We start from the raw sequence: 15,362 nt of genomic DNA, 5'->3' as shown, positions 1-15,362 counted from the left end.
GCAAAGAAAATAAGGCATTTAGGTTTTAGGTCAGGTGTGAGTTGAAGAGGTTTTAAGTTCTTGAGAACACAGGCTAAGAGAGAAGGAGGAGGAATGGAGGGTGGAATGTTGCCCACAGTGAAGGAGGCAAGCCCAGAGAAAAGAGAGGGTAGAGGCACGGAGAGAAGGGGTGGGGGGTGCTTGCCTCCCCGGAAAGTGAAGAGAAAAGAGAGGGTAGAGACGCAGAGAGAAGGGGTGGGGGTGCTTTGCCGCCCAGGAAAGTGGAGAGAAAAGAGAGGGTAGAGACACAGAGAGAAGGGGTGGGGGGTGCTTGCCCCCCAGGAAAGTGGAGAGAAAAGAGAGGGTAGAAACATGGAGAGAAGGGGTGGGGGGTACTTGCCCCCCAAAAAGTGGTGTTTGCCACTAAGGGTGAAAGATCAAGGCAGGCATCCTCGTGGTGATCAGACAACTCTGAAACGTGGGTGAATAATCAAGCAGGCATCCCCGCAGTGATTAAACACCAAGGGAAGACTGTCTTCCTGAGTCCGTGATCAGCGCCGGAGTTTTGGGTTCACAGATAAAACGCATTTCCTGTCTCTACCAGAAAAGGAAAGGAACCGAAATTAAGAGAAGGGAGAGATTGAAAGATGGCACCAAGATTGAAAGGAGAAAGAGGTTGAGGGATAGTGAGAGAGGTTGGAGAAGAGAGTAAAAAGAGGCCGCTTACCTGATTTAAAATTGGTGAGATGTTCCTCAGGCTGGTTGGTCTGAGGACCCGAGGTCATTAGGTGGATCTTTATCATGGAGCAAAGGGCAGGAGGACAGGGGATTGATCTCCCAAGGGTGGTCCCCTGATCCGAGTCATGGCACTAAATTTCACACAGGTCCATGTGAAGAGACCACCAAACAGGCTTTGTGTGAGCAATAAAGCTTTTTAATCACCTGGTTGCAGGCCGGCTGAGTCTGAAAAAAGAGTCAACGAAAGGAGATAGGGGTGGGGCCAATTTATAGGATTTGGGTAGGTAGTGGACAATTACAGTCAAAGGGGGGTGTTCTTTGGTGGGCAGGGGCAGGGGACACAAGGTGCTCAGTGGGGGAGCTTTTGAGCCAGGATGAGCCAGGAGAAGGAATTTCACAAGGTAATGTCATCAGTTAAGGCAGGAACAGGCCATTTTCACTTCTTTTGTGATTCTTCAGTTACTTCAGGCCATCTGGATATATACGTGCAGGTCACAGGGGATATGATGGTTTAGCTTGGGCTCAGAGGCCTGACAAGGATGTTACTCAGGTTACTAGTTCCTGCAACTGGATGGATGATGGTGTTATTCAGTGTAATTGGAAATAAAGATGTTACAAGCAAATTTGTGGAAAATTAATGTTGAGCCCAGCTTTGGACATATTGAGATTGTAAACTCTGAGGGACATATTACCCTATTAGGTAGCTGGATATTACGATTTGGGTTCCAGGAGAGAGATTAGGGAATTATTAACATATGTATGTTAATTAAAGCCACAGAAGTGAAGATAACTCAGGGAGGAGGTATAAAATGAGTTCAGACACTGCACAAGTCTGAACCCTGAAGACACCAACATTAGAGGTGACCAGAGAACAGTGGAAAGTGTTTCAAGGTACCCAAGAGGTGAACTAAAGGCTGAAAGAAAACAATGTAATTTCAAGAAGGAGGGAGTGGTCAGTAGTTTCAATGCCCATTAAGGTCAAATCAAACAAGGAAAAAAAATCATGACCATTGGTTGACAAAGAAGAGCTCAATTCCTTTCTACTCTATTCCCCACCTCCTGCCCTGGGAGACAAATTCTGGCAAAGTAAGGAGAACAGGAGCTAGATTATTTCTTTCCCAGCATTCTGTTGTGGATGATTTAAAACATATAGAAAAATGAAATGAATAATACAATGAACACATGTATATCATCCATCTAGATTCAACTGTCATTGACATCGTACCTTATTTGCTTTATCTAACCATCTATTTGTATACTTTTTTTGGTTGAACCATGTTAAGTTGCAGAGATCATGACCCTTCAACCCCACATTCTAAATCGGTATCTAAAGCCAGATTAAAATGAATAAAGGAGCACACAGGAGGTAAGTAGATAAAACAGTGAATGGGAATTTTGCTTTCAAGAAATTTGACTGTAAAAGAGAAAGTTGCTGGAGGAGAACCTCAGTTCAAGGAAGTTTGTCTATTTTGTTATTTTGTGTTTTTTTTGTTGTTTCCTGAAATGTATGACTCCGTATTTTTGTTTATTATTAATATTAGGCGGGAGAGCCTAGAGCAAGTTTAATGCTGATGGGAAGGAGTGATTGGTGGGAGAAAGGCTGAAGGGAAGAAAGGAAGTACAGAACACTGAGTGATGGGAGGGGAGGCTTACTGAGCTGGGTGGGAGGACTAGCCTGGGAGCAGGGAGGACCAACTCTGCCCAGAGGGAAGAGGGCAGGAGGAGAGGAGAGTATAAATGTAGATGGAGACTGGGTACAGTGGCTCATGCCTGTAATCCCAGCACTTTGGGAGGCTGAGGCGGGCAGGTCACTTGAAATCAAGAGTTCGAGACTAACCTGGCCAACATGTCAAAACCCCGTCTCTACTAAAAATACAAAAATTAGCCAGTTCTGGTAAGGCATGTCTATAATCCCAGCTACTCAGGAGGCTGAGGCAGGAGAATCACTTGAACCCGGGAGGTGGAGATTACAGTGAGCCGAGATGGCACCACTGCACTCCAGCCTGGGCAACGGAGTGAGACTCCATCTCTAAATAAATAAATAAGTAAATACATGCAGATGGATGGGAGTCTGGGGCAGGGGGCTGCAGGAGATTTCATCTAAAGACTTTCCCTTTTTTGGGAACCAGGTGGTGAAGCCATAAGGGCAAGGCTGGGAATGGGGACTTGAGGGTCAAAGGGGTTTCAAATACAATGAATACAGCCAACCAGGCCGGGTGTGGTGGCTCACGCCTGTAATCCTAGCACTTTGGGAGGCTGAGGCAGGCATATCACCTAAGGTTGGGAGTTTGAGACCAGCCTGACCAACATGGAGAAACCCCGTCTCCACTAAAAATACAAAAATTAGCCGGGTGTGGTGGTGCATGCCTGTAATCCCAGCTACTTGGGAGGCTGAGGCAGGAGAATTGCTTGAACCCAGGAGACGGAGGTTGCAGTGAGCCGAGATCACGCCATTACACTCCAGCCTGGGCAATAAGAGTGAAACTCCATCTGAAAAAAAAAAAAAAAAAAAAGCCACCCACCACTGGCAGGCCAGTGGCATTGGAGACCAGTGGGACAAGAGGGCCAAGGATGTGAGAGCAGTTGGAGGGATAGACACAGGGGTTGCAGGGGAGGGTGCTAGGAGGAAGTAGAGATAAGAGAAGGTTGATGGGAATGAATAAATCAAATATTGGCTCTGGAAAGGCAGGTGAGGATTAAGATGCCTAGGGTCAGTGAGAAGAGGGTAAATGAGATTTCTCAGGAGGCTGCAGTCTAATTGTGGCAGTGGGATTGGAGCTGAAGAGGGCATCTCTCACCTCTCTATCAACTCCACTGACCATCTAGTCCCTTGCCCAGAGACTAGGGGTAGGCTTGGTCTCCTGTCCCTGCCCTTCTTTCCCTCTGGAGGCCTTGTCTCTGAGCAGTGAAGAGGAAACCGGAGCCTCCCTCCCTGCCAGTGTCCGGTTACCAAGTTTTGGGGGCGGGCCGTCTGGTGACTGTGACAGGAGCCCCAGCGGCCTGGCCAGCTCAGTCCCTTCCTGGAGAAGGACCTGATGCAGCGATTCCTGCAGCTCCCAGGGGCCGTGGTGAGGCCCGGGGTCAGAGGGGCCTGCGGAGCTGATCAAGAGGCTGCTAGCCCTGTGCTGGCTCCCGAAGGTGGGCCCCGCCCCCGGTACCAGGCCTTGGAGCCTGAGGAGCTTCAGTGGCTGCAGGCCCAGGAGGAAGACACGACCCCAGAAGCATCTCTGGAAGGACCTTGCCCAGAGGCCAGCCAGAGCCAGAGCCAGCCACTACGGTATAGAGGAACCCACAGGAACCCCTTACCCACACAGCCAGGAAGGCCAGGGATGGGCAGTCGCACTCTCAGCCCAGACGTCTTCAGGTCCCACCTCCTCTGATGGAGGCTTAGGCTGGCATTTAGGGTCCAGGCTGGGCGGAGAAGGTGGTCAGGGGCACAGTATGGGGGCTGAGGGTATGAGTGAGGAGAGATGAGGGGCTTAACTCCCTGGAGGCTCTGAGGAGAGGAGGATAGTAAAATATTTGAGGGTTGAGGTCCCACCTTGACCTTTTTCTCCCCACAGGCCCCCACTGGAGTGGGCTCTGGATGAGGTCTGGGGACAGGATACAGCACAGACAGGGTTTGGCCAGCCACTGCCTGCCAGTGGACTGGAACTTAGGTGGTAAGAGGTGACAGCAAGGTGTATATCAAGGGAGGTGAGCATGACTGACCCCCAGTGCCATGCCAGACCCCCTGGCTGGCTCCAGCCACCCCCAGAAGAGTCCCTCAGGCTAGGTCAGACTAGGGGTCAGGTCAGAGTGAGCGCAGCAGCGTAAGGGGATCTGACTATGGGAGATAATGTTTCATGGCCTTAGGGTGTTGTGCCTTAGTCCCTGCCTCTGCCTCTTGGGAACAGAAGTTGGTGGGAGTGAGGAAGAGAGGCCCAGGGCGGTCTCACCTCAGGTGGTGGCTGCGGTCTGTGTCAGTGCATATTCGACAGTCAATCTTGCCTGTGCTGGCTGCTTTAGGCCCAGTGGTCCTGCCCCCTTTCATTCCCCTTCTCCTTCAGGGGCCTGGAATGTACTCACTAGGCTGGGTGGGGAGGATGCCCTGGGGTGTGTGCATTTGACAGGCACATGTGGCATTTGTGGGTGTGGTGAGGAAGGGAATACCCAGAGTTAAAGGAGATTGGGCAAACTTGGCCCTCCTTCCACGGAAGCCCAGGGAAAAGCCATCCCAGGGTGACTCCTCAGAAGAAGATCAGAGGACCCTTGGGGCTGGATATATTTGATCTTAGAAGCCTACATTTATCATCAAAAATCTCAACCAGGAGTCCACTGACCATTTTGGTGAATGAGACTGGTGAGGCCAAGTTTGGTCCAAGTTATCTGTGTATTAGCTGTGATGTGGCATGTGTGCGTGTGTGTAGGGGGACATGTGTGGGGTGTGTGCGTCTCTATGAGGGTGTGGGGGAGCGGGGAGAGGTCTTGTGATATATGTCTGTGGGGGACATGTATGGGATATGTGTGTCTATAAGAGGGTGTGGGAGAGTGGGGAGAGGTCTCCTGGTGGTATATGTCTGGGGGGTTTGTAGGTGTGTAGGCGAGTTGTGTGGGTGATTTATGTGTGTAGAGTTTTTCTGTGGGAGGTGTCTGTATGTGGGGGAGTGTGTTTCTCTGGGCGTTGTGTAGGCAGGATTTTGTGAGTGTGCGTGGGTTTATGTAGGGATTCTACTAGTGTCTGCGGGGCCTGTAGGTATGTTTGTATGAGCTGTCCGTGAGGTGTAGGTATGTCGGGGGACATGGGAGTGTCTGAGGTATATGTGGGTGGTATCAATGTGTAGTTGTCTGTGGGGTGTGCGTATGGAGGATCCTGACGTGGAGTGTTGTGCATTCATATCTCAGGGAAGCTGGTGCCCAGCTCTGTCATTTTTCCTAGGCCCTCGGTGCTGCCCAGGCCTACCCAGCTCAATGGTCTGTACCTATGCCCATGCCCCAGGTGTCCTGAGCTCAGTCTCCTACCCACTAAGAAACTCACAGTCTGGTCTGTGTTTGGGAGGGTAAGAGGGTGATTGTCTTCTGGCCCTGGCCTGACCCTGGAAAAGTAGAAGGTATCCTCTGATTTGGGGGGCATCCCCCCAGGTGGGGGAGTTTCAGATAACATGATGGGGCTGGATATTTTCTTCTGTCCTCACATGACAGATAGCGAGGGCCTCAGATAATGCTGGAAGGCATCATCTTTCTATTTTGCTTTCCATCAAAAATCTCTTTAGGAAAGACAGTTTCTAACATTCTTGGGATAGTGACTTCTTAGTGCCCCTCTTCTCGTTTGACGTCAGGTACTCACGCATTTCTGCAGCCCTGTGACTAAGGCGCGTGTTCTGTCGGGTTCTTCTCTTCCTCTCAGCATTCGTCACTTGTTTCTCAGCATTAGCAGCAGTCATTTGCCTCTTTATGACTGTTATCATGCTCTTTCCTCTCCTAACAGTGCTATCCCCAATTTCTGATTTTCTGTCATTTCTAAATGTTGCATGTCTGTGACTAACTTTGCACACATTGATTTTTTTTTTATTTTTTATTTTTGAGATGGAGTCTCGTTCTGTTGCCCAGGCTGGAGTGCAGTGGCGCGATCTTGGCTCACTGCAAGCTCCACCTCCTGGGTTCACGCCATTCTCCTGCCTCAGCCTACCGAGTAGCTAGGACTACAGGCGCCCGCCACCATACCCGGCTAATTTTTTTAAATTTTTTTAGTAGAGATGGGGTTTCACCATGTTAGCCAGGATGGTCTTGATCTCCTGGCCTTGTGATCCGCCCGCCTTGGCCTCCCAAAGTGCTGGGATTACGGGCGTGAGCCACCATGCCCGGCCTGATTTTTAATTTTTATCACTGTGATATTTCTCAAGCTGGGTTCTTGTGCCTGGGTCAAAGCTGTGGGTTATCAGAGTGTCATCTGGGAAATTAGTGAGTGTGAGTCCCCACACACAGCTGCTCACCACATTTTGGAATGTCTTGGCAACATATGAGTGCATCAGTTTCACACAACTCTATCAGCTATATATAAACACATTTTTTTCATGGGTTTATTAACAATTCTCTGATCACTTCTTGATCACCAGTTCTGCATCCTCCGAGTATGGTTAGCCACATTGTTCACTGCACAAGGGCATCTGGCCAAGGAATACCAGCCCATGCTCCACACACAGAATGGGGAGCAACAGCTCAGCCTCTACCTGTAGGGGCATGCAGATGGCAAATGGGCTTCTAGCAGCCCTGACAGTGAATGCTGGAGAGAGACCTTATACATGTATATCAGTTCCTTTTTAAAATTTTTTTGAGATGGAGTCTCACTCTGTCACCCAGGCTGGAGTGCAGTGGCGTGATCTCGGCTCACTGCAACCTCCACCTCCTGGGTTCAAGTGATTCTCGTTCCTCAGCCTCCTGAGTAGCTGGGATTACAGGTGTGTGCCACCATGCCCGGCTAATTTTTGTAATTTTAGTAGAGATGGGGTTTCACCATGTTGGCCAGGCTAATCTCGAACTCCTGACCTTAAGTGATCTGCCCACCTTGGCCTCCAAAAGTGCTGGAATTACAAGCGTGAGCCACCATGCCTGGCCTCTATTTCGAATATTAAACTTTAATTTACCATATCCCAAATATTTTTCCTTTTGTTGCTATTATGGGCTGAATTGTGTCCCTCCAAAATGCATATGTTGAAGTTCTAGCCCCCAGTACCTCAGAATGTTACCTTTGAGGTGATTAAGTTAAAATGAGGTTATTAAGGGGGGCCCTAATCCAATATGACTGATTTCTTTATAAGAAGAGGAAATTTGGATATAGGCATGCAGAAGGAAGACCATGTGAAGACAGAGAAGATGGTTGTAAGAGACAGAAAAACCCAAAGTGTGTTTCTCCTACTCTCATACACACCACTCACCAGAGAGTGCTTCACCTCTGGCCACAAAAATGGGTGGAGATTTCTCCCCACCAACAACCTGTTCTCCAGCAGACACTAACTGGGTGTTCTCTAATTCAAGTCAATCTAGTGTTAGATTTTTTAGGTTATGGGCTCAGTGCCACAAGACTGCTCTCTGCTTCAGATGCCAATTCCAAGTGGTAAGTTGTCACCTATACTTCTGACCAACTGGCTATAAATCAGGGGTTCCCATGCTACCCTCCTTGGGTTCAACTCTGTGAGTGGCTCACAGAACTCAGGGAAACTTTAGTTATATTTACCCATTTATTATAAAGGATAGAGACAAACACCAGATGAAGAGATGCATAGGGAGAGGTATGGAAGGAGGGGTGCAGAGCTCTCATGCCCTCTCCAGGCACCGTACCCTCCAGGCACCTTCACATGTTCCACAGTCTGGAAGCTCTCCAAACCCTATCCTCTTGGGTTTTTATGAAGGCTTCATGATTGATTGCATCTTTGGCCATGTGATCAACTCAACCATCAGCCCCACTCCCCATTCCCCAGAGGTCAAATAATTGAAAGTTTCAACCCTCAGCTGGGCACAGCAGCTCACGCCTATAATCCCAGCACTTTTGGAGGCCAAGGCGGGTGGATCACTTGAGGTCAGGAGTTCGAGACCAGCCTGACCAACATGATGAAACCCATCTCTATTAAAAATACAAAAATTTGCCAGGTGTGGTGGTGGGCACCTGTAGTCCCAGCTATTTGGAAGGCTGAGGCAGGAGAATTGCTTCAACTCAGAAGGCGGAGGCTGCAGTGAGCCGAGATTGCCTCGCTGCACCACTCCAGCCTGGGTGACAGAGCAAGACTCAGTGTCCAAAAAAAAAAAAAAAAAAAGAAACAAAGAAAAAAAAAAGTTCCAACCATCTGATAACAAAAGATGCTTCTATCACCCAGGAAATTCCAAGGGATTTCCATGTCAGATGTTCCTTTCACTCAGGAAGTTATAAAGGTCTTAGGATCTCTGCGTGAGGAACTGGGTGGAAGACCAAATATTAGAACAGAAGTTCTCCTAGCATCCCTATCGTCAAGAGTTTTAGGAGCTCTGTCTCAGAAATGGGGTATAGAGACCAAATATATATTTCTTTACAATATCACAAGAATCATCTACAAGCCAAAGAAAGAGGCTATAGAAGAAACCAACCCTGCTGACACTTTAATCTCAGCCTTCCAGCCTCCAGAACTGTGAGCAAATAAATTTATGTTGTTTAAGCCACCATCTGTAGTACTTCTTGGTTTTTTTTTTTTTTTAGAGACAGGTTCTTGCTCTGTTGCCTAGGCTGGAGTGCAGTAGCACAATCATAGCTCACTGCAGCCTCCAACATCTTGGTGCAAGCGATCCTCCCACTTCAGCCTCCTGAGTAGCTATGACTACAGGCATGTGCCACCATGCCTGGCTAATTTTTTTTATTTTTGTAGAAGCAGGATCTGGCTATGTTGTCCAGGCTGGTCCCAACTCCTGAGCTCAAGCAATCCTTCTGCCTCAGTCTCCCAAAGTGCTGAGATTACAAGTGTGAGCCACCATGCCTGGCCTGTGGTTCTTTGTTATGGTGGTTCTAGGAAGCTAGTATAGTTGCCTTATTTTTCTCATAAATTTAGTTTTTAGATACCAAAGTTTAAAAATTAAACCTAGGCCTGGCACAGTGGCTCACACTTGCAATCCCAGCACTTTGGGAGGCCGAAGGAGGCAAATCACTTGAGTCCAGGAGTTTGAGACCAGCCTGGTCAACATGGGGAAACCCCAACTCTACTAAAAATACAAAAAATTTGCCAGGCATGGTGGTGCACACCTGTAATCTCAGCTATTTAGGAGGCTGAGGCATGAGAATCACTTGAACCCAGGAGGTTGAGGCTGCAGTGAGCCGAGATTGCGCCACTGCACTCCAGCCTGGGCAACAGAGCGAGACTTCGTCTCAAACAGAAAAACAAAAAAAAGGCCTGGGCGCAGTGGCTCACACTTGTAATCCCAGCACTTTGGGAGGCTGAGGTGGGCGGATCAACTGAGGTCGGGAGTTTGAGACCAGCCTGACCAACATGGAGAAACCTCGTCTCTACTAAAAATACACAAATTAGCTGGGCATGGTGGCGCATGCCTGTAATCCCAGCTATTTGGGAGGCTGAGGCAGGAGAATTGCTTGAACCCAGGAGGTGGAGGTTGCGGTGAGCTGAGATGGCGCCATTGCACTCCAGCCTGGGCAACAAGAACGAAACTCTGTCTCAAAAAAACAAAAACGTACAAATTAAACCTAGCCATATTGTTGCTGCTAATAATTTTATGACCTTAATAAAATCTTCCCTTCCTTCTTTTGTATTTAAAAATAATTAACTGTTAAGCAAATGTGGGATTTATTTTGGGGTGAAATATGTATACAAGTTAAATTATTTGCTGCTGGCCAGGTGCGGTGGCTCACACCTGTAATCTCAGTGCTTTGGGAGGATGAGGCGGGAAGATCACTTGAGGTCAGGAGTTTGAGACCAGCCTGACCAACATGGTGAAACCCCGTCTCTACTAAAAATACAAAAATTACCCGAGCGTGGTGGTGCATGCCTGTAATCCCAGCTACTTGGGAGGCTGAGGCAGGAGAATCACTTGAACCCGGGAGGCAGAGGTTCCAGTGACCCGAGATCGTGCCATTGCACTCCAGCCTGGGCAACGAGAGCAAAATTCCATTAAAAAAAAAAAAAAAAAAGTGCTGCAAAGCAGTTGTCCCAATAGCATTTATTTAAGTGGGGTGGGGGTGGGGGGGGCGGGGGCGGGGGGAGATTCTTACTGGTTTGTAATTTATCAAGTTAGACCTTTTATGAAATTCCCCCCATGACCTTTGACCTTCTGTTTTTAACCTGGTACCAAACAGCTTTTATCATTGTCTCGTGGTTTTATGTTTTGAAGTCCAGTAGGGTGAGTTGTCTATGATTGTTTCCTTCTTTTCCCAAAAATATTCTTTGGAGTTCTTACCTACTGATTTTTTTTTTCCAGATGAATTTTGCTGTCACTTAAGTTTGACAAAATGTTCCCTTTGAAATTCCAATTTTTTGAAATGAAGTATGAGATCTAAAAAAAGAAAGAAACCTGTGTATTGGCTCAGCATTACCCTTATTCCTCTCAGCCAAGTGCAAGGGATCACTTACTCAAATCTTTATTCATCCCACTAGAGTTTAATAACTTCCTTGAATGGCTGTTCAATGTTCAGTGGCAGGTCTGGCTTTTGTTGTGAGGCCATCTATGGAGTCTCTGGGACCCTTCCAGTCCCTGGAATCAGTTTGGTCTGAGAGGTCAGGACTTGGAAACATACTGGAGGCAGGGCAAGGGCACCCTGCTCTTGTTTTGGCATCTACCTCTTTTCCACTGGTCCTTATCCATCCAACTAGTCCTTTTCCCTGAGCCAGGTCCATACTTTCCCACCCCAAACCCTTCCTCTTGTTTCCTGGCTCTCTGTTCCTGGCTACATGCATTTCCTACACTCCTGTATCAAAAGTACCACAATTGCTCCTCATTCCCACAGTGCAGTGCAGCTGAGCGCCTCAGAGCCCGCGGGGACGCTGCGGGGGGATTGCGGGGAGGGGGCGTTGGGAGGTGCCGATGTTGGGCTGGGCGGACGAGCGCATCTACGTGGCGAACCTTCCGACCAACATGCGCGAGAAGGACGTGGAAGACCTTTTCTACAAGTATGGCCGGATCTGCAAGATCGAGCTTAAGAATGGGCACTGCCTTGTGCCCTTCGCCTTGGTGCGCTTTGAGGACCCCCGAGATGCAGAGGATGCTATTTATGGAAGAAATAGTTATGATTATGGCCAGTGTCCGCTTCGTGTGGAGTTCTCCAGGACTTACGAAATCGGGGTGGGTGGCCCCGTGGTGGGAGGAATGGGCCTTCTGCAAGAAGATCTGATTTCCGAGTTCTTGTTTCAGGACTTCCTCAGGCAGCTGGCAGGACCTGAAGGATCACATGGGAGAAGTTGGGGATGTCTGTTATGCCGATGTGCAGAAGGACGGTGTGGGGATGGTTGAATATCTCAGAAAAGAAGACATGGAATATGCCCTGCATAAATTGGATGACACCAAATTCCACTCTCATGATAGTGAAACTTCCTACATCTGAGTTTATCCTGAGAGAAGCACCAGCTATGGCTACTCACGGTCTCGGTTTGGGTCAAGGGGCCGTGACTCTCCATACTAAAGCCCGGGTTCCCCACACCACTTCTCTCCTTTCAGGCCCTACTGAGAGAGGTGATGGGAATTTTTTCTTTATTTTTTAGGTTAACTGAGCTGCTTTGTGCTCAGAATCTGCATTCCAGATTGAGGATTTAGCGTCTTAGGAAATTGTTTTAATTTTTTTTTTTAAAGAAGAAAAAAAAACTACATACTTTCTACCAGGGCCATATTAGCAGTGAAACATTTTAAACTGCAGAAATTATGGTTTTGGTTCAGAAACAAGTTGTGTATTTTTCACTCCTGATTATGGGTAAAAAATCAGTTCCGTCTTTGTGGGTTGCTCTGCTATGGAGATCAACAGTTACTGTGACTGAGTTGGCCCATTCTGCTTAGAAATATATTTTAAACGTTTAAGAAAAATGCTCATCATCACTGGCCATCAGAGAAATGCAAGTCAAAACCACAATGAGATACCATCTCACACCAGTTAGAATGGCAATCATTAAAAAGTCAGGAAACAACAGGTGCTGGAGAGGATGTGGAGAAATAGAAACACTTTTACACTGTTGGTGGGAGTGTAAACTAGTTCACCCATTGTGGAAGACAGTGTGGCGATTCCTCAAGGATCTAGAACTAGAAATACCATTTGACCCAGTGATCCCATTATTGGGTATATACCCAAAGGATTGTACATCATTCTACTATAAAGACACATGCACACGTATGTTTATTGCGGCACTGTTCACAATAGCAAAGACTTGGAACCAACCCAAATGTCCATCAGTGATAGACTGGATTAAGAACATGTGGCATGGCTGGGCGCGGTGGCTCATGCCTGTAATCCCAGCACTTTGGCAGGCCAAGACGGGTAGATCACGAGGTCAGGAGATCGAGACCATCCTGGCTAACACGATGAAACCCCGTCTCTACTAAAAATACAAACAATTAGCTGGGCGTGGTGGTGGCGGATACCTGTAGTCCCAGCTACTCGGTAGGCTGAGGCAGGAGAATGGCATGAACCCAGGAGGTGGAGCTTGCAGTGAGCCGAGATTGCGCCACTGCACTCCAGCCTGGGCGACAGAGCGAGACTCCATCCCACAAAAAAAAAAAAAAAAAAAGAGAAAAGAAAATGTGGCACATATACACCATGGAATACTATGCAGCCATAAAAAAGGATGAGTTCGTGTCCTTTGTAGGGACATGGATGAAGCTGGAAACCATCATTCTGAGCAAACTACTGCAAGGACAGAAAACCAAACACTGCAGGTTCTCACTCATAGGTGGGAATTGAACGAGAACACTTGGACACAGGGTGGGGAACATCACACACTGGGGCCTGTCGTGGGGTTGGGGGAGGAGGGAGGGATAGCATTAGGAGGAATACCTAATGTAAATGACGAATTAATGGGTGCAGCACACCAATATGGCACATGTATACATATGTAACAAACCTGCACGTTGTGCACATGTACCCTAGAACTTAAAAGTATAATTAAAAAAAAAAAAAGTTTAGTAATTGAAAAAAAAAAAAGTACAACAATTGGGTTGGTTGGAACAGCAGAAATGAATTGTCTCACAGCTCTGGAGGCCAAAAGTCCGAACTCAAGGTGTCGGCAGGACCATGCTCCCTCTGAAACCCATAGGGAATCCTTCTTTGCCCCTTCTAGCTTCTGGTTGTTTGCTGGCAGTCTCTGGCATTCCCTGGCTTGTAGACGCATCTTTCCAATCGTCTGCCTTCATATGGTAGTCTCCCTGTGTCTGTCTCTTTAAGTGGCTGTCTTTTGTTTTTTGTTTTTTTTTATTTCAATTTAATCTATTTTTTTGTAGACACATTGTTTCACCATGTTGCCAGGCTGGTCTCGAACTCCAGGGCTCAAGTGATCCTCCCGTCTCAGCTTCCCAAAGTGCTGGGATTACAGGCGTGAGCCGCCACACCCAGCCCACATGGCTGTCTTCTTATGGGAAACCAGACATATGGGATTAGAGACCCACTCTATTAGAGTAGGATTGCATTTAACTAATTACATCTGCAACAACTCTGTTTCCAAATAAGGTTACATTCTGAGGTACTAGGGGTTAAGACTTAAATATATCCTTTTTAGGAAGGACACAGTTCAACCCACAATATTAGCTGGCCACATGTTTCCCCTGATCTGTACTTTACTTGCTTCCCCTGGCTCTGGTCCCTCCTCGGGTCAGGTCCTGCCTGAGCCTCCCCTGGCCATGTCCCTTCTTTGTGCTTGGACCCTCCTGATTAATACCCCATCCCCACCCTTGAGCCCTCAGCTGACCTCTTGTACCTCCCACCAGGCATGATGACCTGAAGGAGATGCTGGACACCAACAAGGATTCTCTCAAGCTGGAGGCCATGAAGAGGATTGTGGCGGTAAGAGGGGAAGGAGGAAGCCTCCCTCTGGGTGGGGCCTGGGTGGCCAAGAGCAGCTCTCCTTAGCTCCTTGTAGACCTTCCCTCTAGTTAGTGCTGTGCCTCTCGCTTTGTCCCTCTTCCCCTACCTTGACCCCACCACCCAGATGATTGCCCGAGGAAAGAATGCTTCAGACCTGTTTCCCGCGGTGGTGAAGAACGTGGCCTGTAAGAACATAGAGGTGAGCACTACCTGGTGAGGGATTGCTTGTCCCCACCTCCCCCAGGACCAAACTCAAGCTTGGGGTGAGGAAGGAAATGATTTAGCCCCTGGGGGCCCGACCTGCTGAGAACTGTCTCTGAGCCAGGAGAAGACACTGTCTCCATGTCCCTGAACTGGATGTGGATCAAGGTAAAGGACCTGGATACACTCAGGGGTGCTCTCCCCCACTGGGAGAATTTGTCCCCATGGACCACAGCTGGCTGGGGAGATGACATCCCAGGGGTAGGGGGGTGGGCACAGGTGCCTGCTGAGAAGCGTTCTGCTGAGAAGCGTGCTCTCCCCAAGGTGAAGAAGCTTGTCTACGTGTACCTGGTACGCTACGCTGAGGAGCAGCAAGACCTGGCCCTGCTGTCCATCTCCACCTTCCAACGTGGCCTAAAGGTCAGGGGTCTCAGTTTGCCTCCCAGGGCCTGGGCCTTGTTGGTGCTGTATCAGAGGAGTAGGCCTGGGGAGAGGCCATGAGCATGGGAGTGGGCTCTGCAGACCCCTTCCTACCTGCCTAAATTTGGGAGAGTCACAGTCAGAAGAGGCCAGCCAGACCCTCAGAGAGTGGAAGCTGGGCTCAGAAGGGGCGTAAGAGATGAAGTGGGTACCCAGGGCCCCTTTCTCTCTTCCCAGGAGCCTGTGGTAATGGCTGCTTCTAGTATGAACCACTTGAGCCCCTGGAGAGTGGAGAGTCTCTAGCAATGGAGAACCCCACAACCCTCACCCCTCTTTGTGTAAAGGTGTGAATTGTGGTCCACAGCCAGGTAGATTTCAACCTTTAGCAGTGGCCTGAATCCCCCACACCATTCTCACCTTTTGTTTCATTTTGCCCAAGGCCTCTAGTTGGATTTACATATGTTAGGTGCATGTATAAGTCTCCCCTAAGGGCTTTTCTGGTTAGTCTAAGACA

The 15,362-nt window shown here is 48.4% G+C and overlaps 1 protein-coding gene and 1 pseudogene across 4 annotated transcripts in view; both read left to right on the top strand.

The window, feature by feature from the left end:
• The window catches only part of AP3B2 (adaptor related protein complex 3 subunit beta 2), a 50,900-nt gene that overhangs the window by 6,528 nt on the left and 29,010 nt on the right, over nt 1–15,362 (top strand). For 3 of the 4 annotated variants that reach the window (XM_004056669.5, XM_055362800.2, XM_055362801.2), the window contains exons 2-4: nt 14,131–14,206; nt 14,352–14,426; nt 14,753–14,848. In XM_004056669.5, coding sequence (XP_004056717.1) covers nt 14,131–14,206; nt 14,352–14,426; nt 14,753–14,848 — 247 coding nt within the window. The remainder of the gene's footprint in view (nt 1–14,130; nt 14,207–14,351; nt 14,427–14,752; nt 14,849–15,362) is intronic. The other variant, XM_004056671.5, reaches the window with a different exon arrangement.
• LOC129526915 (serine/arginine-rich splicing factor 9-like) lies at nt 10,399–13,548 on the top strand (annotated as a pseudogene).

The sequence above is a fragment of the Gorilla gorilla genome, chromosome 16, assembly GCF_029281585.2.
Source record: "Gorilla gorilla gorilla isolate KB3781 chromosome 16, NHGRI_mGorGor1-v2.1_pri, whole genome shotgun sequence".
NCBI lineage: Eukaryota > Metazoa > Chordata > Mammalia > Primates > Hominidae > Gorilla > Gorilla gorilla.
This window is presented reverse-complemented; position numbering and strand designations above follow the sequence as displayed.